The sequence below is a fragment of the Rhinolophus hipposideros genome, assembly GCF_964194185.1.
Source record: "Rhinolophus hipposideros genome assembly, chromosome: 16".
NCBI classification, from domain to species: Eukaryota; Metazoa; Chordata; class Mammalia; order Chiroptera; family Rhinolophidae; genus Rhinolophus; species Rhinolophus hipposideros.
The window spans coordinates 58,158,675-58,186,228 of record NC_138062.1 but is presented as its reverse complement, the minus strand read 5'-3'; the positions used below and the strand labels follow the sequence as shown (position 1 = coordinate 58,186,228).

Below are 27,554 nucleotides of genomic sequence, written 5' to 3'. Positions count from 1 at the left end.
TCACCCAGACTGTCTCACCTCAAATGTCACCTCCTCCAGCAGGCCCTCCTTGACTATCACCCCAGTCACCCCTACGTAGCACATCATCTGGGTTTTTCTTCATCGCACATATCACTACCTCAAATCAAATTCTAATTTGCTTGTATGTGGCCAGTCTCCCCACTCTTCTGTGAATTCCATGAGGATAGGGGTCTTTGTCCTCACATAGTGCCTGGCACATAGTAGGTACACAATAAATATTTGCTGAAGGACCAATCAGAAATGGGCCCCCATCCAGATGCAGACAGGGACCCCAGAATTCTGTTTGCTTCTGTGACACAGCTGTGATTCTTGAAGGTGTTCCCAACTCCCTGGGCCCAAGCCACAGACTAGGTCCCACCCCCTGGAGACAGAGCAGACCCAAAGCCCTGGGGGCCGGTGGTTGTAAACAGTTTTATTGATGGGGAGGGGTTTGGGGAGGCAAACTCCAGAGAGGGTCCAGGTCTCAGCTGGCCACTCAGCTGGCATGCATGGTCAGCTGGAGATCGAGGGGGAGATCACAAGGAGATGGGTGGCATGGGACCGACCCTCTGACCACCCTGGGGCCGTATTTACAGGGGGGCCCAACCTCCTTCGGCACCCCCAGCCCTTTACACAGCTACTGCCAATACAACTTCTGGGCAGGCCCTCCCAGCCCCCCTGTCTGAAACGCCCCTCTGACTCCCCTCAAATTCCTCACCGGCACCGTGGAGGCCCCCCGGCCCTCTGGAAGCCCCTGCGTCGGCTCAGCCAACGCCCAGGCCACTGGGGCCACCGTGCTCACACAGACACGCACCCTGCACGCGTGGCCCGTCCCCACGCACACGCCGGCAGCAGCCTGGCGGGCATACACACGCACACCTCCCTCCCGGCCCCTCGCACACGAACACAGCATGCACACGCACACACACACACACACACTCACACACACCAGGAGCCTGGGTCAAGGAGGGACCTTGGGGGAGGGCTTGGGTCTGCAGCTGTGGCCCCCTCCCCAGCCCGCCACCTCCAAGCCCCTGGCCGCCACCCCGAGAACGGAGTTGTGCAATTGGGTAGAAAACTGCAAAAGAAATGCAAATTGGAAACAAACCCAAACCCACGCAGGTTAACGTCAAACCCACAGCACATCCTTCTCTCCCCCCCAAACCGCCTCACGTCCCACGGCCCCAATCGGGGAGGGGGGCGGAGCCCGTTGTGCTTCCCTGTGGCGGAGGGGCACCCCCACACTGGGGTGGGGGTCTTGAGCACCCACTCGGAGCTCGGCCGGGTCTCTCGCTCCTGGTTCCCATGGCTGGCACCACCGAGGCGTCGGGGAGCCCCGGCCTAGGGCACGGGGGGCGCAGTCCTGTCCGTCCCCCCATAGGAGAGGAGGTGGGCCAAGTCTGTGCTGGGCCGAGCGTGGCGGCCGCGGTGCCGGTCACCTGGCCTGCCCTCGCCGCTGTTGAACGTGTGCGTGCGGCGCAGGGTGACTGCTGCTGGGGCGTGGGGGCCCGGCCTCCGGAGGCTGCCCGTGGGTGGCGGGCTCCAAGGCCGAGGGAGGCTGTCGGAGGCTGAAGTTGGGTCCAAGGGGCCCGTGGGTGCCGACACCACCCGCCGGCGATCCGGGCTGGCGTGGGGCGTGAGCGGGAAGTCGCCGTGGGAGGCCCGGCCGGGCACCGGGGGCTGCTCAGGGGCCCGGGAGGGGGCCAGCAAGAGCAGGGAGGAGGAGGCTGAGGCCGGCAGCAGGGGGTGGCCGTGCTCCCAGGCTCGGGGGCCCAGGGCATGGGGGTGCGGGGTGGGCAGGCGCTTCTGGGGCAGTGGCGTCTGCTCGGGCGTGGGCAATAGCCCCGAGTCCAGGTCATGGGGGCCACCTTGTAGCAGCGTGGCCTTGGCCCACCCGTTCTGCATCAGGGGGGCCAGCAGGGCCTCAGGGGGTCCCCCAGCTCCACCACCGCCTGCGCCCCGGCCCCCAGGGCCGGCCCCCCGGCGCTCGCCCAGCCGGCTCACGCTCAGCACGGCCTCGCCACCCCCGTGGGCCAGGATGGCCTCCTTGTCCTTGCGGCGGGCCAGCTCGCGGCGCTCGCGGAGGCCCACGTACCAGCCCACGCTGAAGCCGGACACCACAGCACCCACCACGAAGGCTGCCACTGACGACGTCACCAGCAGGTTCACCGACACCAGCCCAGCGCGCTCCTCTGAGAGGCTGGCCCGCAGGAGTCCTGGTCAGGAGGGCCAAGTGAGGGGGGTGGGGGGGTGGGCGGGTGGGGGTGGGGCGAGGGGCCAGTCCTGGCCACACCTCCCACCTCCACAACCTTGGGCTTATGTGCCCATTCATCTGTCCTCTGGAAGTCTGCCTGTCTGCCTGGTGATGTCTCTTTGTCCCTTTCAAAGCCTGTCTGTCTGTCTCTCTTCCCTTGGGGTCTGTCCATCTTCTCAAAATCTGTCCATCTGTCAGTCCTGTGACGTCCCTGTCACTCTAGAGTCTGTCCATCCATTTGTCTCTTGGTATCTGTACCCAGCATCTGTCTCCCATTATCTTTTTGTCCCTTTGAAAACCTGTACATACATCTGTCTATCCCCTGGCGTCTGTCCCTCACCTATCCAGAAACGGGACCTCCTGCTCTTCCAAAGCCCTGATGGAAACCAGTCTCCCAAGCCATCTAGACATGGGTGGCAAAGGGCATGAGCACCCTGGGGACCAGAATTGAGGGTGCACAGGCCTCCTCCCCTTCCCCTACTTACCTGTACAGTCCCCTAAGGCTGAGGTGCTAGCCCCGGACACGTCCTGCTCAAAGGTGGCCCTAACAGGGGGAGGGGGGGAGACAGACACACTCAGCAAAAACCCCTCTCACACAGCCCAAGTTGCGGGGAAGGGAGCCCCGATCATCAGGCAGGCCAGACACGTTCTCCCCATCTCCCCTCCCCCGTACCTGGTGCCTGGGCTGAGGAAGATACAGGAACCTTCGGGGGCCCACCCGCAGTAGGGGTCCTGACTGCCAAGGCAGCTCCTAGACACACAAAGGACCCCGCAGGCCTGTCAGACAGAGTCCTTTCTTTGCACACGGCTTCCTACCGTGAACCCGGGAGTACTGGCCACAGATATCTGCAGTGGGGACTATTTAGTCTCCATTTTACAGTCAGGAAGATGGAGGCTCAGGAAAGTTCACTTCTGCCCAGGCAACAGAGCTGGAACTGGAGCCCAGCGGGCTTGCCCAAGAGTCTGTGCCTTGGCTCTGTGCAATGGAGTCGGCATTGCCGTGACGGTGCACGCGGGGCAGGGGCTTCTCAGTGTGGAGGGCTCACAGAGTTCCCTGGGTGCCAACGCTTTGCATCTGATATTTCCAACCATTTTAGTCAGGGAAACAGCCACCTACCTGGTCCCTAGCTTCTGCTCCTGCTGCTCTTAAAAATGTCATTCAGGTCCCATCCCTCCTCCGCCCACAGCCCTCCAGGGCTCCCACCTCCCTTGGGGTAAAAGCCCAAGTGCCCCCCCCCTCCCCCCCGTGGCCTACGCAGCCCTGCACGACCTGCCCCGTCCCCTCCCTGCCCTCATCTCTACCTCCCTCTACTCACTCTGCTCCAGCCACACGGGCCTCCTCGCTGTTTCTCTAACACCCCAGGCAGAATCCTGTGCCCTCTGCCCTCCTCATCTTTCAACAGGTCAAGATGCTGTTGGGCCCTTGGCTCAAACTCAGCTCTCCCCTGCTTCCCATGCTCATTTCCCTTCAATCCCCCCCCACACCCCAAGCAGTGGGCCCAGGGGGCACTCACTTCATGCAGCCCGAGTACTGTTGGCAGCGGGCTATGGGCACGCGGACCACACAGCGGGGGAAGGCTGCCAGCAGGCCTCCTGAGGCCACGTCCAGCTCCAGGCTTAGCAGCCGCTGCCCTGTCTCGCCTCCACACCTGGAGATGAGCAGATTGTCAGCCTCAAGCGTTGTGCTCCATCTCCTAAACTGCTGGCCCCACCTCCTTGCCTCTGCCTGGCCCCACCTGTCTGGCCGGAAGGTCTCAAACTCCTCCAGAAAGACACTGGGTCCGGTGGTGCCTAAGGCACTGGCGTTGGGCCAGATGAGAAACTTGAGGACCGTGCCCGCCTCAGAGCCCAGGAAGACGATGGTCTGGTTGCCCCAGGGACCGGCGCCCACGTCCACAGCCACTCGTGTCAGCTGGTGCCTGAGGCCAGAGCAGGAGGGGTCAGGTTAGCCCCACAGTCCCTGTGGTCCCCTCCCACCCCCACTGAGCAGACGCAGAGACACCACCCACAATGGGCAAGATGGGCACAGGCGTGGTTACATGTGTACACATCATACTCCTCCCAAACAGACCCCTAAACAGGGCTACCACCTGGGCCCGTCTTTCCCTGAAGTTCTCTGTCTCTGTGTGTCTCTCTCTGTGTCGCTGTCTCTTTCGCTCTGTGTTTGTCTCCCTCTCTCCATGTGGCTTTCCGTGTGTCTCTGGGCAGCTCCCAGAGCTGCACGCTATCTCAGCAAGACTGCTCTCCGTCCTCCCCTCGTGTCCACAGTTGGCTCAGTCCTCCCTCCCCACCCACAACTCTGGCCTGGGCTTTCGTCACCACCCTCTACCTCACTGGGACCCCAGCCACACATGGGGACTGACCGTGTCAGAGTCCGTACTATCCAGGGCGCGTGGCCCAGCGAGGGAACCGCCTCGTCCATCAGGGGATGGGTCTTGACAAAGTTGAGGATCTCGTCAGGGAAGGCGCTAGAGGCGTTGTACTGCATGCCGGGAGCTGCACAGCACCCAGGCCTGGATGGGGATGGGGGGTGGTCAGGGCAGATGTGGGGGTCCCCGTATAGGGGCTCTGATTCTCCAGGGAACCCGCTACCCTGCCCCAAAGGCCGCAGTGTTCCCCATCTGTGTCATGGGTACAGCCGCACTTAGCAACAGCCCAATGACCACCTGGGCGTCCGGGCCCTCAGTCGTGGCGACAGGAGCGCACCCCGGCGCCTGGCTCAGGATGGCGGGGGCTCTCACCGGGGCCTGGGCACCTGACCCTCTGGCACAGGCGTCCAGATGGACTCAGGGGACTTCTGCTCGCGGAAGCGGCCTTCAAACACGGCAGCCACCTGTGTCATGTCAAAGGCGCAGACTGCCGAGCCAGGGATGCTGGGGGATTAGACGAAAAAGAGTGGTGAGCACTGCCTCGGGCAAGCGTGTGGAGGAACCCTCCTCGTGGTCTGGAGCTGTCAGCTGTTCAGTCCCCACCCACCTGCCCCATGCAGTCACGCTGCCTCCTGCACAGTGCTCAGGCCACACCATATTTCAGCTCCTTCATGGCCACCCATGTCCAGGGCCACAGAGTCACTTGCCTGAATGTCCAGTCTCCCAGATGCCACTCTTGCCTCCTTACCCCCCATTCCCCAGGGAGCGTTCTAAAAATACATCGGACCTTGTTTCTCTTCTGCTCCTCAGTCTCCCATGGCTTCCTAGTGCTCTCAGGATAAAATTCAGGCTCCTCTCTGCGGCCCCTCACCTCCCTGCCCTCATAGCGTCCACTCTCCCCTTCGTTCCCTCCACTCCAGCCACATGGGCTCCTCCCTATTGTGTTTGAACACACCAAGTTCACTGCAGCCTCATGGGCTTTGCACGCGCTATTCTTCCACCTTGGAATGCTCTTCCCTCTTCTTTCATCTCACATTCACTGAAGCCTAGGTCCCATGTCCCCTCCTCCAGGCAGCTCTCTCTGATTCCCTCCTCCAAAAGCAGACGATGCTGATGCCTCCCATCTGCTTCGTTCTGACCAAAAGGCCTTGGAGGGTCAGTGTCTGGCTTTGTTCTACCACGGCTGGGGCCGAGGCCACTTGTGGGTCCAGTCTTGCCCAGCGCAGGGCCCAGGAAACATGCAATGAGTGAATGTGGGACCTCTCCACTCATGCCAACCCAGTGCCCCCAGTTCGCTTCCATTAGCACCCACTGACCTGTTGCTGGGGGTGGAGAAAACGGCCAGGACCACGGGCCGGCCCCCCAGGTTGACCACGCCCGTGACGGCCTGCAGCACATTGAAGTAGAAATGGGAGTCACCAGGCACAGAGCAGTTGAGCCGCGCCTTCAGGAAGGATGTCCACTGCTTCTCCAGCACGCGAGGGGAGCCCCCCACGTCATTCTTGCACACTCGTGCCACACGGGACACCACCACCTGGTGTGACAGTGGACAGACGGGGCCTGAGCCCTGTGTCCCAGGAGGCCTGCCCGCAGGCCATGCTGTCTACCACCCAGGCCAGAATGGAGGAACCTGGCCTTGTCTCAGTGTGGGACCCCAGCTGGTCACTGTACCCCGCTGGGCACCAGATTCCCCAGTGGGAATGTGGGGATGACAGTGAGGACCACGGCAGCCAAGACAATCGCAATCATAATCACTTCCACTTACGGCTTGTTCGTTATGGACCCTGCACTTTGTTCTCATTATCTCTGACTTTCCTCCCAAAGCTCTACAGAGGAGGGCCCACTGATAGTTCCAGTGTACAGATGGGGAAACTGAGGCACAGAGCAAGCGAAGTGACCAGCCCAAGGTTACACTAGTGGTAAATGGTAGTCTATGCACAAACTGTCTGGCTGCTGGAGTAGGTGGGTAGGTAGAGGGATAGAGGAATGAATGGATGGATGAATTAGTGGATGGATGGATGGGTAAATGAATGATTTTGAAGGAAACAGTGAAGGAGATCATCAATGGAGACCTCTGTGGATGCATTCAGCTGCAGGCTGCACGCCCGGGCCTCTCTGGGAGGGGAGGAGGGCCTTACCTTCTCCAGGTAGTTAAACTCCATTGCAAGCTCCCGGAAGAAGAAGTAGACGTGGCTGTCCCACTCCACTGCATGCACAAAGTAGGGCTCTGTAGGAGAGGAGGGGTCAGAGCCCAGCCCCTGACGTGAGAAAGGGTGTTTCCAGAGCTGGGAACACATCAGCCTGGGGGGCTGCTTTTATGGTGAAAGGGGACATTGACTGATTATCCAGGCAAAAGAAATTAGACTCAAAGTTTTGGGGGTTTTGGGGGGGGGAAATCCTAAAATTACTGTGTCTACCTTCCACAAACAGCAAATCTATTATTTTTGTCACCTTCCTCCCTCATGTGTTAAAGGGATGAGTTCCCTCCATACCCTTCTTGTGGTTCCATTTGGGGCTTCTAAGCCACCCATTTCCAGCAAGTTCTACTTTAGATCCAACTTCAATCTTTCCTCTAGTTTTGTCTTTAAAGAGACCAGTAGGTTCCACAGATGACATGGGAGTCCTCTCCCTATCGCCTCTGGGACTCTTACTGTGGTGGGGTGGTGATTTGCTGAATGTCTAGCCCACCTTTGAACCACTTGGAGTCGTGTTTCACGGTGCGCAGAGTGGGCCGGTTTCCAAGGCTGCGATAGATGACGGCGTCAATGGCTAGGAAGTCGGTGACAGTGGCTGTGAAGAGCATTCCTTCTGGATGGGGGTGATGGGGGGAAGCAGGTGAGAGATTGGATGGTCGAGGCCAGGGGCTGTGGGTCAATACTTGATCCTCCAAGACTGAGCTCTGAACCTCAGTGAGCCACTGTCTCTAGGCGGAGCCCTGACCTCATATAAGCCCTGAGCCCAGGCTGAGCCCCAACTTCCACTGAGCCCTAACCCCAGCTGAGATTCTGCCTGTTTCACAGCTAGACCGATGGTCTCCAGACACCTGCTAAATGACCCTGACTCCAAGAGTGGAAAATGCCATGACTTGCTCCAAGTTGGGACCCCATCAGATGGTCAAAGTTGGGGGACACTCACCAGAGAAGAGGGCAATGTTGGCGTGTTTAGGATCATACGGGCAGCGGGCCATGCCACTGATGTTGTCCCCGAGCGGCTGCAGTGTGTCTATCTGCAGGGAGACAAGGCCTGAGTGACAGAGCTTCTAGCCACACCTGGCAGTCCCCAGCTCCCCCATCCTCCCACTCCAAGGGGAATCCTGGCTCCACCTTGGGGGCTGTGTGACTTGACCAGTTACTTAACCTCTTTGGGGCTCAGTTTGCTGATCTATAAATGGGTCTAAGAGTCGATCATAGTTAATTATATAATTGGTTAAATATGATCTTCGGATCTTGAGCTCTGGGTGAGGAAGCAAGGAGGGCATATCCAGTAAGGCTTTCCGTAGGAGGTGATATGGACTGGGGAAAGGGGACGGCCAGTGGAGGGCAGGTGAGCAAAGGCTTGGAGGGTGGACCTGAGCCGGCCAAAGCTTCGAATGCTGCAAACTCACACTGTAGTTGGCGCACACAGGGTTGAAGGCATTGGAACCGCACACAAAGAGGGTGGATTCATCCCGAAGTAGCAGCACCTTTACAAAGTTTCGACACTCGCCCTGGGGTGGAGAGGGAATAAAGAAGCCAAGGTAGGTGTGGGCAAGGCTGTGGGCCATGAGAGGGCGAGGCTCGGGCAGAGGGAGAGCTAGGGCCACTGTGAGGCCTTACCCGGAGGGCCCAGGGATATGGGCGTGGCCATGATGTGTCACACTTAAAATAGGACTGGGGTGGGGGCTTGGCCATGACAAGGCGGGGGACAAAGACAGGGAAATCCGTACTTTGTGTCAGGGCCAGCCACCAGCTTTGGAAAGACCAGGTCTATGGGCGTGGCCATGGCTGAGGATCATTACGGGGCGTGGCTAGGCTCTAGGCGTAGCCATGGCATCACCAGGGTCCAAGAGGGCCAGGGATGAAGGGGAAAAAGGATATGCCATGGGCGTGACCAGGATGAACTGGAGCGTGGCTGTGGGAGTGGGTGTGGCTGGTTGAGGGCGTGACCAGGTCTCACTCACCTCCTGCTTGCCCTTCATCCGACACACGTTGATGTCACTGGGGTTGGAGCGCCAGGTCAGCTTCTGGGGGCACAGAGAACCGATGAGGGGACCTTGGTACACCACAGCCCTAAGAACCCCCGCTGGGCAGGCCCGAATCTACCTGGTGAGAGCCCCAAGTGCTGCCCCTTCCCCTCCCGTTTGCAGCCCATCCTCACCCGCTGGTACCGCAGCTCCGTGGAGGTGAACGGCTCCAGCTCTATCCGGTACAGGTTGTCCCTAGGGGAGGGGTGTAGTCAGTGAGATTATGGGGGGCCTCCACCCCCCACATTCCATCCTCCTGATGGCAGAGGTGGTGTCCAACACGTAACATTCAGGGGCACGCTAACACCTCTGCCACCAGCCACCCCAACACCGAACATAACTCTACATGCTTCCGGATGAGTATTACAGCCTCTTCATACCCTAAAGGTTGGTCTATAATGGGTCTAAGAGTCAATCTAGCACATGCATTCGTCTTAACATAACCACTGGCAGGCTTACACACCGGACGGCCTACAGGCTGCACCCAAGGTCTTTGTATCATATCAGGTACCCCACTCAGCACCTCCGTCTATTCCAGGCTCTCACCCCTCTCCCCAGGCCAGGGAAACTGCCCTGGTCAAGGTCATTGGTACGTCGTGTCAAGTACCGCAGTCACTTGTCTGTTCTCCTCCCCCTCTCCATACGTCCCGCTTCCTCCTGGGAACTCCGTCCTCAGGAGAACCCCTGTCCCCCAAACTTCCTTAGTTTCCCACCTACCTCTCAGACTCTGTCTGGTCTCTTCCCTTCTCCTCCCACACCCCTCGTGGGTGGGCTTATCCAGTCTAATCCTGACTACCCCTCATTGCAATGCCCACAGGCCTATCTCCAGCCTGGGCCTCCTCTGTGCTCCAGACTTGGAGTCGGCTGCCCCTCAACAGCTCCATGCGGAGGGCTTACAGGACTTTTGCATTCAGTGCGTCCATGCTGAGCTCGATGGTCCCCTCAAATCTGTTCCTCCCCGCTTCTCCATCTCTGACATTCCTCTGTCCAACTCTGTCCTTCCAGGGCCATAGGCCACTACTTAGAAGTCACCCTCAACTCCCCTCTTTTTCTGCCCACCCCCATCCAACACATCAGACGACACTGTCAGGTCTGCCTTTAATGTCTACTGAGAATTCACCTACTTCTCACCCCCTCTGTGGTCACCACCGTATTCCAGATAGGCTCATCTCTCACCTGGAACAGCTCAGTCCCCTCCAAACTCAGCCCCCACAGTCTGCCCTCCCCAAAGAAGCCACCAGGGGGCGCCTGTGAGCACCTGAATCAGGTGCCCTCCCTTCTCTACACACAGCCCTCCAGGGCTCCCACCCACCTCCCTGAGATAAAGGCGGAAGTCCTCCCCTTGGGCCAGAGGCCAGAGGCCTTTGTCCCCTCCCTACCCTCACCTCCTCCAGCTCTCCCCCTCACTCTGCTCCAGCCACATGGGCCTCCTTGCCGTTCCTTTAAGACACCAGGCACTATCCAGCCCCAGGGCCTTTGCATAGGCGGTGCCCTCTGCCTGGACTTCTGCCTGTCCCCCAGATTTCCTCATCACTGACTCCTCATCATTTAGATTTCAACTCAAATGTCACCTCCTCAGAGAAGCCCTGAGGCACCACTTCAGCACTCTCTGTAGGTGCCCAGTGAATTTTGACCAAACAGTTGTCCCCACCTGCTCCGTAGCAGGCTCCAGACTCCAGTTATACAGAGTTCAACACCCTTCTAAAGTCCCACCCCAGGAACACACATTCACTTTTCAGACAAATAACAGGCCCCATCATGCAAAACCTCCAAAAGGCCACCAGCTGCTCCCCACACTCTGCATACTCTGCCCCACAGTCCCCATACCTGTCCCCAATGAACAGCGTCCTGTTGACCCGCAGGACTCGCTGGATGTTGAGGTCGTCAGCGCCCTCTGGGGCGGTCAGGCGTCCTGGCCCGTTTCCCACGAACACGGGATAGTGGTTCAGGTCTGGAGAAGGGATTGGAGAGGGGTGTAAACCAGGACCGGGTGAGCCTGGCCTGGTGAGACCTTGGGTAGGAGGGGGGAAGCAGGCTCAACTGGGGACCAAGACCATCCCTTGGGACGCCCCTTCCCCCGGAACCCCCCACTCACAGTCCCTGGGGGCCACGCTGAGCGGCGGCGGCTCCTCAGGGAAGAGTCCGTGGGCGCACCCCAATAGCAGCATCAGAAGCAGTAGGGCCGGGAGGGGAGGGGGCACTCGCGGGTTCCTCATGGCGAGGTCGGGGCGACACCTGAGGACGAGGGGTGGGGCGGTGAGCAGCGTCGCCTGCAGCCCGGTATCCGCCGCCAGATGGGGCACGTGAGCCGCGGCGACCTAGACCAATTCCCAGAAAAATTCCAGGTTGGCATAATTTAAAATAACGGCAATCGTGGCACTAACAATAATAATACCAGCACTTATTTAATTACCAGAATAACGTTCTTACCACATTTTAGTGAAAGCTCAGGAAACGGTTTCTAACGAAAAATTAATAATGAGAATATTTAAATAATTTTCAAATTAAATGATTTTAAATAATTAAAAGTGAATAGATACATTTCAAAACATATATTTAAAAATTCAATTTCAAAAGATACATTAAGAAGTCTTAGAATTAAAACAGACATCTTAAAATGAAAAGCTCAAAAAAATTTCAAAGGCTCTTGGAAGTTTTTAAACCACAATCTAGGAATTGCAGTACTTGAGAATCTCTGAATACTCCAGCTGGCCAGGGACTTCAGAAGCCCCGGTAAGTCTGACTTCCTTCCCGCGTCCAGCCTTTCTGTCCTCTGCTCCAATACTCCGGTGACTGGGCCTCACTACCTCCCCAGGGGGCTTGCTTCCCACTCCCATTCAAAGGAATTTAAAGAACCTTCCAGGTGTGTGGAGCAGAGACTCCCCCCTCTCCCCAAAGTGATGGTCTGGTGCTGTCCAGAGGCCCTGAATAAGAAACCCACAACTTTGTCCTTTTGAGACATCCCGGGCAAGCCACTTGCCTCAGTTTCCCTGTCTCAGCAGCAGGGACACCCCCAAGTCCTGTCCTGTTCCCATAGCTTGAGGATTCCGAGCCCCTGGAGGGGGAAGTGACTCGGGAACTTGAGCCTGGAGTGCTTGCCTCCTGGTCTTCAGGGCCCAAAAACAGGAAAGCCTTGCGTAGACCAACAGGGTTTCCTCTCCATGACCCTGAACTTCCAGGATTTGTGACTCAGAGGACGCCGAGATCCCATGTGTGCACAGACACGGCCTGCTTCCTTAAGAGTTTCCTTCCCCGGCTCCTCCCCTGCTCTGCAGCCTCTCATGGCTCCCAAAGATCCTGGATCCAGGCCCCAGCCGCTGCCTGGAGTTCAGGGCCTCCAACTTGACTGCCAGCCCCACTCTTGCCTACCCCACTCTTCAAGCTTCCCTCCCTCACAAGAACCAGCCCGGGGAACCCTGGCCTCTCAGGTACTCTGTCTGCTCTGTGCCTTGGTTTTTATTTTATTTTTTAACATTTTGTTTTACATTGTGGTACAATATATATAACATAAAATTGATCATCTTAAACATTTTTAAGGGTACCATTCAGTGACTTAAGTCCATTCGCAATGTCATACAACCATCTGCACCATCCATCTCCCCAAACTGACACTCTGTCTCCACTAAACACTCACTGCCCTCCCCTCCCCCAGCCCCTGGCCCCACCATCTACTTCCGGTCTCTATGAATCTGACTCCTCTGGGGACCTCACATAAGGGGAATCACAAGGTTTGCCCTTCCATGTCTGACTTATTTCACTGAACATGTCCTCAGGGTTCATCCATGTTGTAGCAGGTGCCAGAATGTCCTTCCTTTTTAAGGCTGAATAATCTTCCATTGTCTGGATGGACCACACTGTGTTTATCCATCATCCATGTTCGGACACTAGAATTGCTTCCACCTCTTGGCTACTGTGAATAATGTTGATATGAACATAGGCAAGCAAATATCTCTTTGAGACTCTGCTACAATTCTTTTGGGTATATACCTAAAAGTGGAATTGCTGGATCATGTGATAATTCTGTTTATTTATTTTTTTAGGAACTTCCATACAGTTTTCCACAGCGGCGGCACAATTTTCCATTCCCACCAGCAATGTACAGGATTTCAATTTCTCCTCCTCCATGCCATCACTTATTAATGTTTTCTGATTGTACCATCCTAACGGGTATGAAGTGATGCCCAGTGCCGTTTAACATTAGTCATTGTGGTGACAATACAGAACTGAACACCACGTGCTCTTTTTGGGGAGTCTGGGCCACTGTGAGGCCCTGTACGTGGCCTCAGTTTACCCCCCCGACCTTGGGTTACCAGAGGCCTCAGCACCCTCCTCACCCCCCCCCCAAGACCATCTGTTTCTCTCCATGAAACTCGAGGCGCCTCTGCTAGCAGCCGCCTGGCGCCCGCCTGTCCGGAAGCGGCCCCACCACCTGCCCCAGCACCTGGCCACCAGGAGCTGCCACAAGGCAGGGAAGCCGTGTGGCTGGCGTGTATGCCACATGGAGTGCAGGGCACCCAGGCATCCATGTGTCTGTGCCTGCAGAGGGAGCATGCTGCCTGCCTGCAGTCCTGGGACATGTATTCGTGCCCATGGAGTGGGGGGGCCGGGCGACATAAAGCAATAAAGTGACAACTCCCACACAGGAGGGCTCAAGCTGTGGCTGGGCCTCTCCGCTTGATCCCTCAAGCATTACTCCAACTCTTGGCAGGCAATCCCATTGTGCAGATGAGGAAACTGAGGCAGGGATGAAACTTCCTCAAGGCCACCCATCTCCTCCCATCATCACACTTCCCCCAGGTACCACTGACTTCCCAGGTATCACACAGCCTAGTTACTGTAAGTTCGTCATAGGTTTGAATTTCCTTCTGGAACATTTCTCCCACCTGGCACTTCTTTGGGCCTGGATATCTGGGCTACTCCCGGAACCTGAGACTTGAGGATAAATTTTAAGGATCAGCTGGTAGGTTCTAAAACAAACAACAGATAAAACATAAACCCTGGAGAGATTTTCACTGGAAGGTGCTGAACATATGGATCAAATTAAACTCTTGACTAACCCTGATGTTCCCCCACCCCAACTAGAGCTCCCCGCTCCTTCTTGTTTCAGCTGAGGGCTCAAGCCCCACCTGGGAATCACCTCCCAACTCCCTCCGACAGCCCCGCTCTACCCAGCCTCATTCTCTCAACCTGTCATCCAGTGCCAGCAACCCCTCTGGGCTCTGCCTTCATATTTATCCAGAATTCTCACCCTTTCCCATTCGCTGGTTAGCCCCCATCATCTCCCACGTGGGCCCTCCACCCAGGTCCCCTCTGGCTCCCTCCTTTGCATTCCCAGTCTGTCCCCTCTGCAGCAACCACCAGAGAGAGCCTGTGAACACCTAAGTCAGGGCTTTGTCACCCCTCTCCCCATAACCCTCCAGGGCTCCCACCTCCCTCAGGTAAAAGCCCAAGTCCTCCCCAGGCCCACAAGACCCTGCACTACCTGTCCCCATCCCCCTGCAGCCCTCCCCTCCTCTCTCTCCCCCTTGCTCACTCTGCTCCAGCCACACGGGCGTCCTCACAGTTCCTCCAACAGGCCAGGCACGGTCCCGCCCCAGGGCCTTTGCACGGGCTGTTCCCCTACACTTGAAATCCTCTTCTCTCCGATAGCCACATGGCTCCCTCCTTATTTCAGGTCTCTGCTGAAACGCTCCCTCCTCAGAGAGACAGTTCCCCCCCCATCCCCATCCCCCTGGACTTCAGCAGCCTCACCCCTCCCCCTGTACCTCCCACCCCCACCTAATGTCACACGCTCAAAGGGTCCTTTAGATATTTGTGGTCCAAATGTGGTCCTCGGACCAGCAGCCTCAGCCTCACTTGGGAGCTATTAGAATGCAGAGTATCATGCCAACCAGACCGGCATTGTAGCAAGATCTCCAGAGACCTAACTCAGGGAAGCTGGGCTCCTGCAGGGACCCCCAAATGAAATAACCACCCACATAACAGCCCATTCAGAGCCCGTCTGCCCCCCTGAACTGTGAGCCCCATGAGGGCAGGCCTGGGTGTGTCCAAGACATGGCCCCATAGTGTCTGGCACACCGTTGGTGCTTGAACTAAGTGTCAGCACCAGGAGTTGAACCCAGATCAGACCTTCTTCATGGCTCAACTTTGTCCATCACCTCTGCAGCATGCATGGCTGTCCGCAGGAGGGTGGGTCCCCCCACGCATGTCCACGGGCCCTGATGGCCAATGCGTGTACTGGCATCTGTGTGTTCACACATATCCACAGATGCCACCACAGAACACACATGTGCCCCAGCAGTGGTGGGTGGTTCACAGGTGTGCGCACATGCCTGTATGTCCAAGTACACACACACACACACACACACACACACACACACACACACACGCCCAGGAAGCTGCTGGCTGCATGATGGCTTTCCGATCATCAGTTAACAAGGAGCCCAATTAAGTGTGAGCACCAGGCTGGTCAACCCCCATGTCTCCCTACCTTCCCGCCCTGCCCCCCAGTGTAGTCTCACTGGCCGGGTGGGGCAACTGAGGCCCAGAATGAGGGCTGGACAGACAACAGTGCCTGTCGAAGAGCCCCAGCTTAGCAGCCCAGTCTCTGGAATGCACAGTCTAGGTTCAAATCCCAGCTCTGCCTCTTATCAGCTGCGAGACCTCCGACAGTCATTTCCCGTCTCTGGACCTCAGTTTCCCCGTCTATAAACGGTGGGTGACTATAAATCCAATCCTAATACGTTGCTATGAGGATGAAAGGACATAATGGAGACCAGCACCATCCAACAGAAAACCACTCACGCACATGTGTTGTTTTAAATTTCCTAGTGGCCACATTGGTGATTCAACAGCCCCACATGGCCAGTGGCTGCCGTTTTGGGCTTAGCATGGTGATTAGTGCACAGTAACTAGAACTATTGAAGGCAAGCAAGAAGTTCCCAGCAGGTGGCGGAAGGACCCTTAGGATTCTCCCCCTTTTCCAGAAAAGACACTGAGCCTTGATTTCCCCATCTGTAAAATAAGGTACTAGGACAGGGCCTGGTCCACTTTACATGAAGTGTCCTTGCTGAATGACCTTGAGCCAGAAGCTCACCCTGTCTGGGCCTTTCTGTATCATGGCAGGAACTCAGTGACCTCGGGCCAAGCTTGGAGCCCCTATTTCTCCATCTGCCATGGCAAAGATGGGGCGGGGGGTGGGATGCCCATCTCCAGTTCCATAGAAGGAGCTCCTGTCAGCCCGGCCTCCCCAGGATTCCAGCCCTGGGGCCCGGTGTCCCTGGGGAGATCGAGTAACGAGGCCCGACAGCCAAGCCCCTGTGCTGTCCAGGTCTAGTTACCGGCTCTGCTTACAGCTGCCTCCTCCAGCTGCCTCAGTCACACTCATGACAGCTCAGCAAGGCTCCAGAGCTGTCTAGGAACTTGGCCGAGCAGCCAGAGGGTATCCCTGGGGCCCTAGGCATGGGGGGCTGGGGAGAGGTCCCCTTGTCCCCCAACGCTCTCTCAATGCCAGTTAACTCTTCCCCCCCTCCAGCCTGGGAGGCGGCCAGTGCATCCCTCTCCATCCTCGACCTTCCTTCCTGTTTCCCCATCAGTGCACCAAGCATGATAACCATCACCGCTGGCTTATCACGAGAAGTAAATGAGCTACGCATAGTAGGTCCTTAATAAACTGTATTGACTGCTGTGCAGCCTTGGCTTACATGCGCTCCCCCTGTGGGCTTGCTTCTCCTGTGAATCAGGGATGAAAATGTCAGCTCCATGAGGGCAGAGGATCTGGCACACAGTAGGTGCTGAACAAATGTCCTAGAGTCCCTACTTATAAAAGAGCTGCAAGGATATGTTTATTCCTATGCACCGACTATGTGCCAACACAGCCAGGGGTTCAGTCATGAGCAGGATTGTGTGTCTTGGTGCAGAGCCGGGCATACAGTCAGCACTCCATTAATGCTTAGCGTCTCCTTTGAAGAGGATGGTACTCCGAATACCTGAGCCCTGTCCACCCCATAGCAGCCCAGCAAAGCAGAGATTTAAACTAAGATTTTATGAAGGCCCTACCCTGTGTGTGCCAGGTGCCGGGCAGAGCCCTTCACACATACAAACTCATTTCCTGCCCACACCAACTGGATGAGAGATCAGCACCATCACCCCATTTCATAGATGGAAAAACTGAATCTCAGAGAGGTTAAATCACTTGGCCACGGTCAACTTAGCATGGAAGGATACAGCCAGCATTTGAACCCAGCCACGTGGTTATATTGCCTCTGGCTGACATTTATTGAGCACCCACGATGTGCCATCTGTCTACGAGACTGCACAGTCTGAATGAACATTTTGAGGCTAAGCGAGTGGAGACCCAGGCTGTCCTGTCCCCAGGCCACTCAGGGAACCAGGGAAGAGACCAGGTGGCAGAGGCAGGACCTCGAGTGGGGGATACGGGCAGGTCCCCAGGGTTCCCAATCCAGACGAGGAGGGGGTGCTCCCAGGTAATTAATTTTAATCACTGTTTGGAAATTGGGCCGCCAGGAGGCAAATCGGAAGCAGCAACTTGTAATTAGGAATGGGAAAGGGAGGGCTGCTTTGTCGGTGCTGCAGCGACCATTCCGAGGAAATTAAAGTGTCATTTATACTCAGCGGGTAATTAGGGGGCCCGGAAACAGGCCACCTGAGGGGGCTGGGGCTGGAGCTGGGTACTGATAGATTCCCAAGTGGAGGGCCCTGGGCCGGTCTGGGGGCAGATGGGCCCTCAGCGCCAATTTGGAGGAAATACAGTCAGGCTCTGCTTTTGGGATCCAATTTTGGGGGACAGAGGGAAGTAGAGTTCGGCTCTCAGAAGCTCCACTTTAGGGAGGACTAAGAGATCTGGTCCTTGCCCTTTGTGTCCTCCATCTAAGAGCGGAAGATGGAGAGCCTGGCTCCTCTCACTTGGGGTTCTGGGAGCCTTCCTCTTCCCTAGGCTGAGCCCCTGCCCTGGAATTCCTCCAGTCACTGCCCCTCTCCAGAAGCCCTGCCTGGGAGGACACAGGGATCCCCAAGTGGGACAGGGCGAATAAGAGGTCTGTAGGGGGACACTACTGAGAGATACTGAGCTGGAGGCAGGCAGGGCTGTGCCAACTGCTGCTGGGAACGGAAGACCTGGCGAATGAACTTGAAGAAGACAAAGGCGGGAAATAGGTCCCGTGGGAAGGCCCTGGGGTCAGAGCGGACCACAAGTCCTAGTGAGTCAGGGCTCAGGAATGGCAGAGATGCTGGCAGAGCGACATGGGCTCTGGGGGATGGGGCCTGAGAAATGTGCATCAATGGAGAAAAACAGCGAGGGGCAGGGTCCCTGGTTTGCTGGGTGACCTCAGGGAATTTGTCACTTCAATCTGGGCCTCATTCCTCTCTCCTGAGCCTGAGAATCAGACCTTCAAAGAGAAATCACAGCAAACACTTATGGAAAATCTATTATGCAAATATATGGTGATGGAAGGAGAACTGACTCTGGGTGGTGAACACACAATAGGATTTATAGATGATGTAATACAGAATCGTACACCTGAAATCTATGTAATTTTACTAACAATTGTTACCCCAATAAATTTTTAAAAAAAAGAAATTCTTAAAACAAAAAGAAAATGATGAACGAAGGAATCTTGGAATATTAGGAATGAAGAAAGAACAACAGAAAGAGGAAAAATATGAGTAAATGGACTTTTGTTTCTTGAGTTTTCTAAATTATGTTTGACAATTAAAGGGAAAAAATATAACAACAACAACAAAAAATCTATTATGTCCCAAGTCCTGTGCTATGGGGCTTTACAGAAAGTACTGGTGGGTAAGTGGTAGGGGTTCATCTCACCATTTTACAGGTGAGAAAATTGAGGCCCAGAGTGGGTGAGTGATTGCATAGCTAGGAAAAGGCCAAGCTGGGATTTGAACCTAGGCTGTCTGGTCCAGACACCACATTCTTAACCACAGCACTACCTGCCCCCAGAGAAAGAAGTTCTCAGCCCCTCTCCGCATCAGCAAGTCCAAAATCTATCCTATCCACCCACTTGTTTTTCCCTCTGTTGCCTGGGCCTGACCAGCCCCTATCATTAGCTCACCTGGACCAGTGGAGTTGTCCCACCCCTATCCCCAGCACTGGCCCTTGCTGTCCACCATCCATCCTCCCTGCAGCCTCCAGGAGGCACCTGTGGTTACCTGAATCAGGTCCCACCTTCCTCTGCCCACAGCCCTCTAGGGCTCCCGCCTCCCTCTGGGTAAAAGCCCGAGTCCTCCCTGTGGACCACAAGGCCCTGCATGATCTGTCCTCATCCCCTACCCACCCTCACCTCCTCCTGCTCTCCCCCTCATTCACTTTGCTCCAGCCACACAGGCCTCCTCCGTGTTCCTCCAACGCACCAGGCAGAGTCCTGCCCCAGGCCCTTTGCGCAGACTGTGCTCTCTTCCTGGAATGCTGTTCCTCCAGATGTCTGAACAACTGGCTCTTTCTCATTTTCCAACTGTCAGTTCAAATGCCACCTCCTTAGAGACACACTTCCTGACCATCAGACACTCTCTCTGACTCCATCAGCTCCACCCTTCTCCGCTACATTATCCAGTATTATTGCCTTCAGGGCACTCATTATACTTGATTTACTTTACCTCTCTAGTTAGTGTCCAATCCCCACCTGGCTGTGAGTGTGACAAGGGTAGGGCCCAGTCGACCTTGGTCACTGCTGGGTCACTGGCAGCCAGCACATAGTAGGTGTTCATTAAATATTTATCAATTTATCAAATGAGAGCAAAGACCCCACCACTCCTACTGAGACACAGAGCCAGAGGCCACAAATTTCTGCTTTTCAAAGTTACTCCTTTTTCTGGAGTAAGAAAAACAACAGGACTATGCATTTTGCCTGCATCCTACTTTTCAAATGTTCAACCATAGGAAAGGGAGAACAGCATCTATGTTTTACTGATGGGGAAACTGAGGCTCAGAGAAGGGGGCATGAATGAAGAAATGGACTCAAACCTACGATGTAAGTCTGATCCCTCCAATGTTGTAGCAATGTCTAAGGGCAATAATTCAGAGTGGCTGTCCACTGCTCATGGGGCTCTGACTACAGGGAAGGGAGAAGGTTCTTCTGAAACTACCAGAGAACATGTGGTCTCCCTTGGTGAACCCCTGCATATTCATCACTGTCCTAGCTGCAATGCCCCTCCTCAATGCATCTTCTCTGATTCACTAGGCAGAGCCCAATTTTCCCCAGCCCCATTTGCTCGTTCTGCCCATGAAGCAGAGGGCCCGTGCCTACCTCTGTTTCCCCTCCCCGTTGAGGGCCAACCAGAGCTAAAGCATCCCTCTCTGGGATCCCAGTGTCACCCAGCATGGGGCACAGCACCGAGAGCATTTGTTGAGTGATAGATTTCCCCAGCTGCCCCGGACCAGGTCTGCCCTAGGTCCCCTCTGGGAAACCACAATGCTCTCTTTGGAGTACAGGCTCAGCCTGGGCCAAGGTGCACCTGGGAAATGTAGTCCTCACTACACTCAGCCTCCCTCCCAGCAGGCCCTGGGGCAGTCACCTTTGGACCCTGGGGCCAGACAGTGAAGAGTCATTGAGGGTGGCTGGTGCCCTTCTCCCCCAACCCCGTATCCCTGTCAGAAGGGACAGAAAAAGGTCCGAAGGTCCCCGTCTCCCAAGTCACCTCCTTAGTGTTCTGTCACTTTATCTGGACATCCCTGAAGGGCAGGTGATGAATGACTGTGATAATAAAAGATAATTTTGTGGCTCAGGCCCAGACCCATTAGGTCACACACCGAACCCCGGCTCTGGCAAGCCAAGGCTACACCATTCACAATCATGGGGCTATCTAGCGTGGGGCTCTGTCCCCTGAGCTCCCCAACCCTGAAGCCAACTGCCAGAGAATTCAACAACAGGACGTAGGGCAGGTGGCTGGGGCCTATGTCCATCGGGGGCTGCCTGAAGCCTCAGTTTCCCTCTTTCTGCTAAATGAGGCTCTACCCACAGTCAACCCCAATCACTGCTGGGTCTTGGACTTATCAGTCTGAGAATCAGCAGCCTCTTAAATGACAGGATTTTAGAAGCACGGTATCTTAAACATTCCAGTTCAGAAAAGTCAGAGCACCTGGAAATTTAGAAGAAATCTGGAAGGTCATCTGGACCAGACCACTATTAAAATTATTTTTCCAGGGTTCTGTAAACATGGCGGTCAAACTCCACTTGCTTGCCTCCCAGAACAGGTAACTCACCATCCCTCCAAGCAGCTAATTTGGCTTCCCGTAGCCTGTCTCCTGGTAGCTACCCTTCTTCACTGCTGCTCAAGGTCTGAAATGTTGCCCATTCACTCTCCTACTCTAACACCTTCCATGCCTCCCTCTCGCCCTTGGGATAAAGTCCTCTCCTCAGCTTGGCATTCACAGACCCTGCCACCTTACAAGCCTTATTATTCATTGTCTCCCACTCTTAAAATAGTCCAGCCACTCAGGACTCACACAAGATACCCCAGAGTGGCTATCTTTGCCATTCCTTCCACCTGGAATCCCTGTCCCCGTCTCCTTCTCATCCTTCAAGCCCAGCGCCAGCATCCCCTCCTCCGGGCAACCTTCCTGCTTCTACCTGTCCTGCCCCTGGCTGAGGCCTCTCTGGGCCCCCAGCATTACCCAGCCAAGGGCCAGGCATCCAGACAGTGCCACACCCAGGGTCAGCTAGGGACACTCTCCTTCCCAGGAGATGGGCAATGACCGGCATGTCCTTCAGCCCCTGGGGACCCAGCTCACCTGTCCCACAGGCTGACGTCAGGGTCACCTTTCCAAGGACAGTTTGATTTCTATCTTCCAGGTCCAGCCCCAGGTAACCCCAGCAACTCCTGTCACAAGCCCTGGGCAGACACTGCAGATGCCAAACACTCCTACAGGGCAAATCTCCAGCACCTTCTTTGCCCAAGAAGAGGCAGAAAACCAAAGCCTAGCCCTTCCCAGACAGCTCAATACCTCCACTTGGAGACACCTTCTCACCTAAAAGCAGAGGAGACGACAGGACCCTGTGGACCTGTGGGTGCTCAGCTCTGGCAGAAGGCGGGGGGGGGGGGAGTGGAGGGATTGTGGAGCGGTTACAGATCCAGGACATTCCTGTGTGACCTCTCTCTGCTTCACCTCCCCCCACTCAGCTCCTATAACCAAAGAGTACCTCTTGGGGAGACCACAGCCCAGAGAGGGCTAAGATCTGTCTGAGGTCACACCGCTGTGCTCTTCCTCTCAGTCCCCTGCCTTTTCCTCTATGTTGATTTTTTTTTTTTTTTTTGAGAGGGCTGGGATGTTGGAAGCTCCAGGTCTAACTTCTGCGCAGCCCAGGGTAGACAGGGGAGTGGGTTCCAGGGGAACCTTTGAAAGGGCACTTGGGTCTTTTCATATGAGGGTACCTTTCCCCTGACCCCATCTAGCAGCCCCAGGAGTGGAGAGGCCTGGCTTCCCTCTTCACCCACTCTGCTGCCTCCCTGGGCCTCAGTTTTCTCATTTGCTCTTGGGAATGAGCTGGTACAGGGTGGATGCGTTACAGTTTCATGAGGCTCTGGCAGGCTGCCCCCTGCCCAATATCCAAGGGGTCTCCTATGGGCTACAGCGACCTCCAGCCACCTTCCTGGAGAGCTTGGGAACCCCCTCCAGAGTCCTGACCCCACCTACAACCCCTAGCCATCTCCCTACATACTGTACTCTCTTGAAATAGAGTTTCAGCAACTGCCCAGATACGTCTGAAATTTTCATCCTTGAAAGAAATTGTCTACTAGGATATGGGAAAAGGGCTGGGGGGTGGGGAGCCCATGGGGGAGGGAAATGCCCCACCTGTACTGAACTTTGATTTTGGAAAGGGAATTTGGACCCCTTGAGAAGCTGAGGGAATCCAGAGAAAAACGAAGAAATGCAATTCTGCAAATTAGGTGGGGGTCCCCACTCTTTCCTCCTTAAATTCAGATCCCCAAAGCTTGAGGGCTCCTCTCCTAACCCCGTACCCCAGTACCCTTCGGGTCTGGGGGTCAAAGATGACAACCTCGGGGATAAGATGCCAAAGACCTCAGCTAGAGAGTGGCTAATCGGGGCTGAGGGTATGTGAATTGCCCCCAGTCGCAGAACTCTTGCAAACACTTCCAGCTCCAGCGTCTACCCGTCCCGGGCAGGGGCAGGGACGGGGGTTCCCTACCGCAGCGCCCCCTCTAGGAGGTGCCCCAAACTCGGAGGACGCCGGAAGGCAGAGAGCAGGACAGGGGGGCACGTGACCCCCTCCCGGGGGACCAATCAGCGCCTGCAGGAGGGGGGCCCACAGTCGGCGCCCCCACCCCGCCCAGCGGCGCGCTTGGAGAGAAATGCTTTCTTTGTCCCTTTGTCAGCTCTTGGGGCGCCCCGAACCCCCGGGGCTCCCACTGCCGCGGTGGGTATCCGGAACGGTCGGCTCTCTCCCCTCATCGCTGCCCCTCCCCCGCGGCCGGGGCCCTGGACTCGATTTGGGCCAGGCAGGAGGCTGGAGAAGGCTCAGGGGCCCAAGGTGCGGCGGCTAGACGGTGGAGTGGGGCGGAGGGGCCTCACTGCGCGGAGACCACCACCCTAGCCCTCAGTGGCCCTCGACTTAGCGCTCAGGGCCCCGCCCCCCAACACCAGCCCACATCCCAGGCCAGCAAGCCCCCTGCATACCCTGAACCCCCCACCTGGGCCCAAATCCAGCTCCCGAGCGGCGCAGCCGCGAGCCCCCATTATCGTGCCTCTTACGGCCCCCCCGGACAAAATCTCCACCCGCTGCGGTACCGACAGAACCCCCATTATAGCTCCACATCCAAGCCCCCAGCTGCGGTGCCATTGGACACCCCCATTATGGGGCCTCATTCAGCGCCCCAGGCCCAAATCCAGCCTCTTCAAAGCGTTGCCACTGGACCCCATTATAACGCTCCACACAGGGACCCCCGCTAAAATCCAGCCCCCTCCCCAGTTGCGTAGCTGACAGATCCTCCCGTCATAGCATCCCACAAACCCTTTCACGGCCCCAAATCCATTCCCTTCCCAGTGGCGGGGTCCTCAGCACCCCTTCCATTATAGCTCCTGACCTGGCTGCCCCAGCCAACAATTCAGCCCCCCATCTGCGTGCCGACAGACAACCCCAGGGCAGCACCTCCCCAGGCCCCTCTCGCAGACGCCCCGGGGCGCTCACCTCGAAGCCGCGGCCGCCGCGAGTGCGCGGGAGGGAGCGCGAGGGCGGGAGGGCGCGGATGGGGGGGGTCGGTGCGCGCACCTGTCCCGGCCCGGCCGGCTCAGCCGGGCATCCCGGGTGGGGAGGGGGGCTGGGGGCGCGCGCAATCCCGCCCCCGGGCCGCGGAGCTGCGCTGGGGGAGGGGGCTCAGCCCCGGCCCCCCGCGCGCTGGCGTTGGCTCCGGGGGGGGCGCTGCGCGGCGGCCGGACCAGGCGCGCGCCGCGGCCGCATCTCCTCAGCCAGCCGCGGCGGCCGCTGCGACTCGCGCCTCGGCCACCTCTGTCCCCCGCCCCTCAGCCAACCCCCCCGCCGGCGGGGCCGGAGTTGCGCAAAACGCGGCCCGGAGTCGTAGCGGCGCGGAACGGAGGGCTGAGCCGGGTGGGCGGCTGGAGGCTCTTGGGGGCGGGGGCAGTGGCGGGGGCGGGGGAACGACCCAAGAGAAGACACCCTGCTTTTGTCCAGGTAGGCGGCCTAACTGTGCGCTCCCCACACACTTCCTGCTCCTGTCCACTCTGCCCAGACTTGCATTCCCAGGATACATCCATAATCAGACCACTGTGGATGACGGGCTCGTGTCACAAACCCGCCTTCCCGTGGTCTACATGGCCCCCGTACATATGAGGTCATTTATTGGACCCACAAGCATTACATTTAACATTCAGCAGACATGTAAGGAAACTGAGGTACAGGGAGGCGTCTTGTCCAAGGTCACCCAGTAAGAAAGTGGCAGACCAGGATTTGAACCTGAGCCAGCTCATGGTACACAGGTTGTCCTCTGTCCCAGCGCCCTGTGGGGCCTGGCCTGGAAAGGGGCTCCTAGGGGGCTGCAGTTTCCCGGGGCCTGTGGGGAGAACTCCTGCCCCCAGTCTTTGGGCTTCCAGGACAAATTGGTCTTTGGGTTTCAGAGACCTCCCTGTAACCTCCGTGACCTTCTGTGACCTGAGGACAGCAGGAGCCCCACAGGACCTCAGTTTCCCTTCCTGTTCATAACACCTCTCTCTGTGGATGTGACCATGTATGTCTCCCCCACTGGGCTGCTTGCTGTGCTGGTCTCTCCAGTATCTCCAGTATGTGATAAGCACAGCACACAATACACGTTTTATTATTATGTATAATAATACATAATATACATACATAATCTAGTAATATGTCTTGCACATTTACTGTGTGCTTGGGCCACTTCTGAGCACTTGATGCATAAGTTACCTCATTCATTCCATGAGGCTCCCATATATGGCAAACTGAGGCAAAAGAGGCCAAAGAGCTGGTCTGAGGTCACAGGCAGATGGGGGAGAACATTAGTCCTCTTGTCGAGAGTTATAAAGTGCTTTCCATGTGTACCTTACCCACTGTATCCCATCCATGGCTCCCAGCAGTCCAGAAGCTCAGACAGGCTGTGTGGCTTCCCAGTGGCCATGCACAAAGTGGAGACATGGGTGTCAGAACTTGAGCTCTGCTCTTTGGGACCCACTGGGTCCTGGGCAACCCAGATCTTCCAGGGCCCCAGCATCTGCCATCGCCGAAGGCCTTCTCAGAGACCACAAACCTCCACCGGCAGCCAGGCCTTCCTGCCAGTGGTTCTGCCGTGACCCACTTTCCTGCTGAGCCAGAGTCCCAGGCAAATCAGCCAGCACCTGCCTGTGTCCAGCTCTACCCACTGTGTCCTGTCCACCTGGGGAGACAAGGCCTGCCAACAAGGGAGGGGGCTAAGACAACACCTCAGGAGGGCAGCCAGGCTCTGCACCTTCCTCCCACCCCCACACCGTTACCGTTAGCGGTGGTGTGCCCACCCCCTGGCATGCCTTCCCTGATCTGCAACCTATTTCTTAAACAGACATTTATTGAGCACCTACTGTGTGCTGGTACGGGGCTGAGCAGTCAACAAGACAAACCAGTTCCTTGCCTTCAGTCTAGCAGGGCAGATAGAGGAATGAAGGCCAAGATGGAGAAGGGCCCTGTGGCTGGGTGAGAGCCCAGGAGGACCATGAGAAGGTGATTTGGGGACCATAGAAGGATCATAGATGAATTTGGCAAAGCACATGCTGTGCTGGGTGTGGGAAGGGTATACTGGGCAGAGGGACCTGCCTGAACAAGGCCCTGAGGGAGGCCCCACCCCCACGACCAGCTCAGCTGCCACCCAGGCAGGCTTCAGCGGCCATGAATGGGTCTTTCATGCCCTGGACCAGGGCAAGGTCAGGCCCGGCTGCTCCCTCCCCCACCCTGGGCTCCTGACTGTCTGAGCCCTGACCTGGAGGAGGGTGGCAGGAAGTTCACAGCTCGCCCTCAGGGTGAGCCAGTGAGGCCCGAGGAGGGGCAGGGCCTTTCCCGAGGTCACCAGAGCCAGTAGCACCCTCCGAGTTGTGTGACTCTGAGCAAAGTACCGCTCCTCTGGGCCTTAGTTTCCCCGCCAGGACAACCGAGTTGGGCAGCACTGCACTCCCGTCCTTCTCCGTCCCGGAAGTGATCCAGTGCGGGTTTTGCTGGCGCCCGCAGCCACTGACACCTTCTGCCCTGCGCGGACCGGCTGCGGCCCGAGGTCGGAGGGGGCCCGGGAAGACCCGGAGGGGGCCAAGCAGCTTTTGGGGGCCCCGAGATAGGCAGAGGCTGAGCCCAGCCCTAGTGCCTGGAGCCTGCGAGGAAGGAAAACTCCGCCCCCCTGCCTGTGCGCCCCCATCAGTGCTCTCCACCTCGCCACCCCGCTGTGTGACTCCCGGTGATCCCTGCCCCTCTCTGGGCCGTGTTGGAGCCCGGCCAGTGAGCAAAGGCTCGCCTGGGTCCCGCCTCCTCCCTGACGGGTCCCAGCCTCAGTTGCCCCGGACAGGTGCGGGCCCTCTTTTAAGCTCAGGTTGGGGGTCGTCACTGCTGAGTCGAGCCCCTGGTCCCTGCTTTGGCCCGGAATCCCCTCGGGGGCTCGGAAAGGGCAGCTCCGATTGGCTGAGGGCGCGTGTGACGTCAGGGCCTTCCCTAAGCCCCCTCCCCCAGAGGCACGTGGGGGCAGCAGCCGCAGGGGAGGGGCCCGGGGTCCTCGCGGATTCTGGGTGTCCCCCCATCCTGAGCCGGCAGCTGGGCGGCGCAGAAGCAATTCTCCTCGGACAGATTTTTCCCTCGTCCCAAATCCCCCTCAAGCAACCCCCCCCCCCACACACACACACAAACGGCAGCTGCTCTGGTGGCAGATGCGCCGGCTAAATCCGCCCAGCTGGTCCCTCCGCAGAGCTAACCGCTTGTGGAGCTCATGGAGTGTGTGTGTGTGTATGTGTGTGTAGGGGGGTGCGTCATGGTCCTGAACCTTCCCTACCCCTGCCCTTTGACCCTTCTTCTTCACAAGGGAGAGGGAGTGTTCTCTTATGGACCCTTCCCCAAGTTCAAATACCCTCGTGGAGCTCCTGGAGGATTTGGGGGTAACTGGTGCCCAGAGAGGCTGGGGACCTTTCCAGAGACTACACAGCACTTCTGGGCCTGCTTCCCAGAAAATGCCCCATATTGTGCAT

General features: G+C 57.1%; 1 protein-coding gene across 3 annotated transcripts; it reads right to left on the bottom strand.

The window, feature by feature from the left end:
- Window positions 1–413: 413 nt before the first annotated feature.
- SEMA6B (semaphorin 6B) lies at window positions 414–24,343 on the bottom strand. Of its 3 annotated transcripts, XM_081076045.1 has the most exons (17): window positions 24,025–24,155; window positions 10,941–11,080; window positions 10,673–10,796; window positions 8,980–9,040; window positions 8,783–8,845; window positions 8,228–8,329; window positions 7,759–7,849; window positions 7,312–7,431; window positions 6,762–6,850; window positions 5,940–6,157; window positions 4,996–5,127; window positions 4,618–4,767; window positions 3,991–4,173; window positions 3,769–3,903; window positions 2,928–3,005; window positions 2,740–2,798; window positions 414–2,216 (listed from the first exon to the last, which is right to left on the bottom strand). In XM_081076045.1, the coding sequence occupies exons 2-17, from the start codon at window positions 11,059–11,061 to the stop codon at window positions 1,342–1,344; spliced, it is 2,601 nt and encodes an 866-aa protein (XP_080932171.1). In that variant the 5' UTR covers window positions 11,062–11,080; window positions 24,025–24,155; the 3' UTR covers window positions 414–1,341. The 3 variants fall into 3 exon arrangements, with proteins under 3 accessions (XP_080932171.1, XP_080932172.1, XP_080932173.1); XM_081076046.1 differs by having other exon boundaries at window positions 3,769–4,173; window positions 24,025–24,343; XM_081076047.1 differs by having other exon boundaries at window positions 3,769–4,173; window positions 10,941–11,163; window positions 24,025–24,192.
- Between the last annotated feature and the right edge of the window lie 3,211 nt (window positions 24,344–27,554).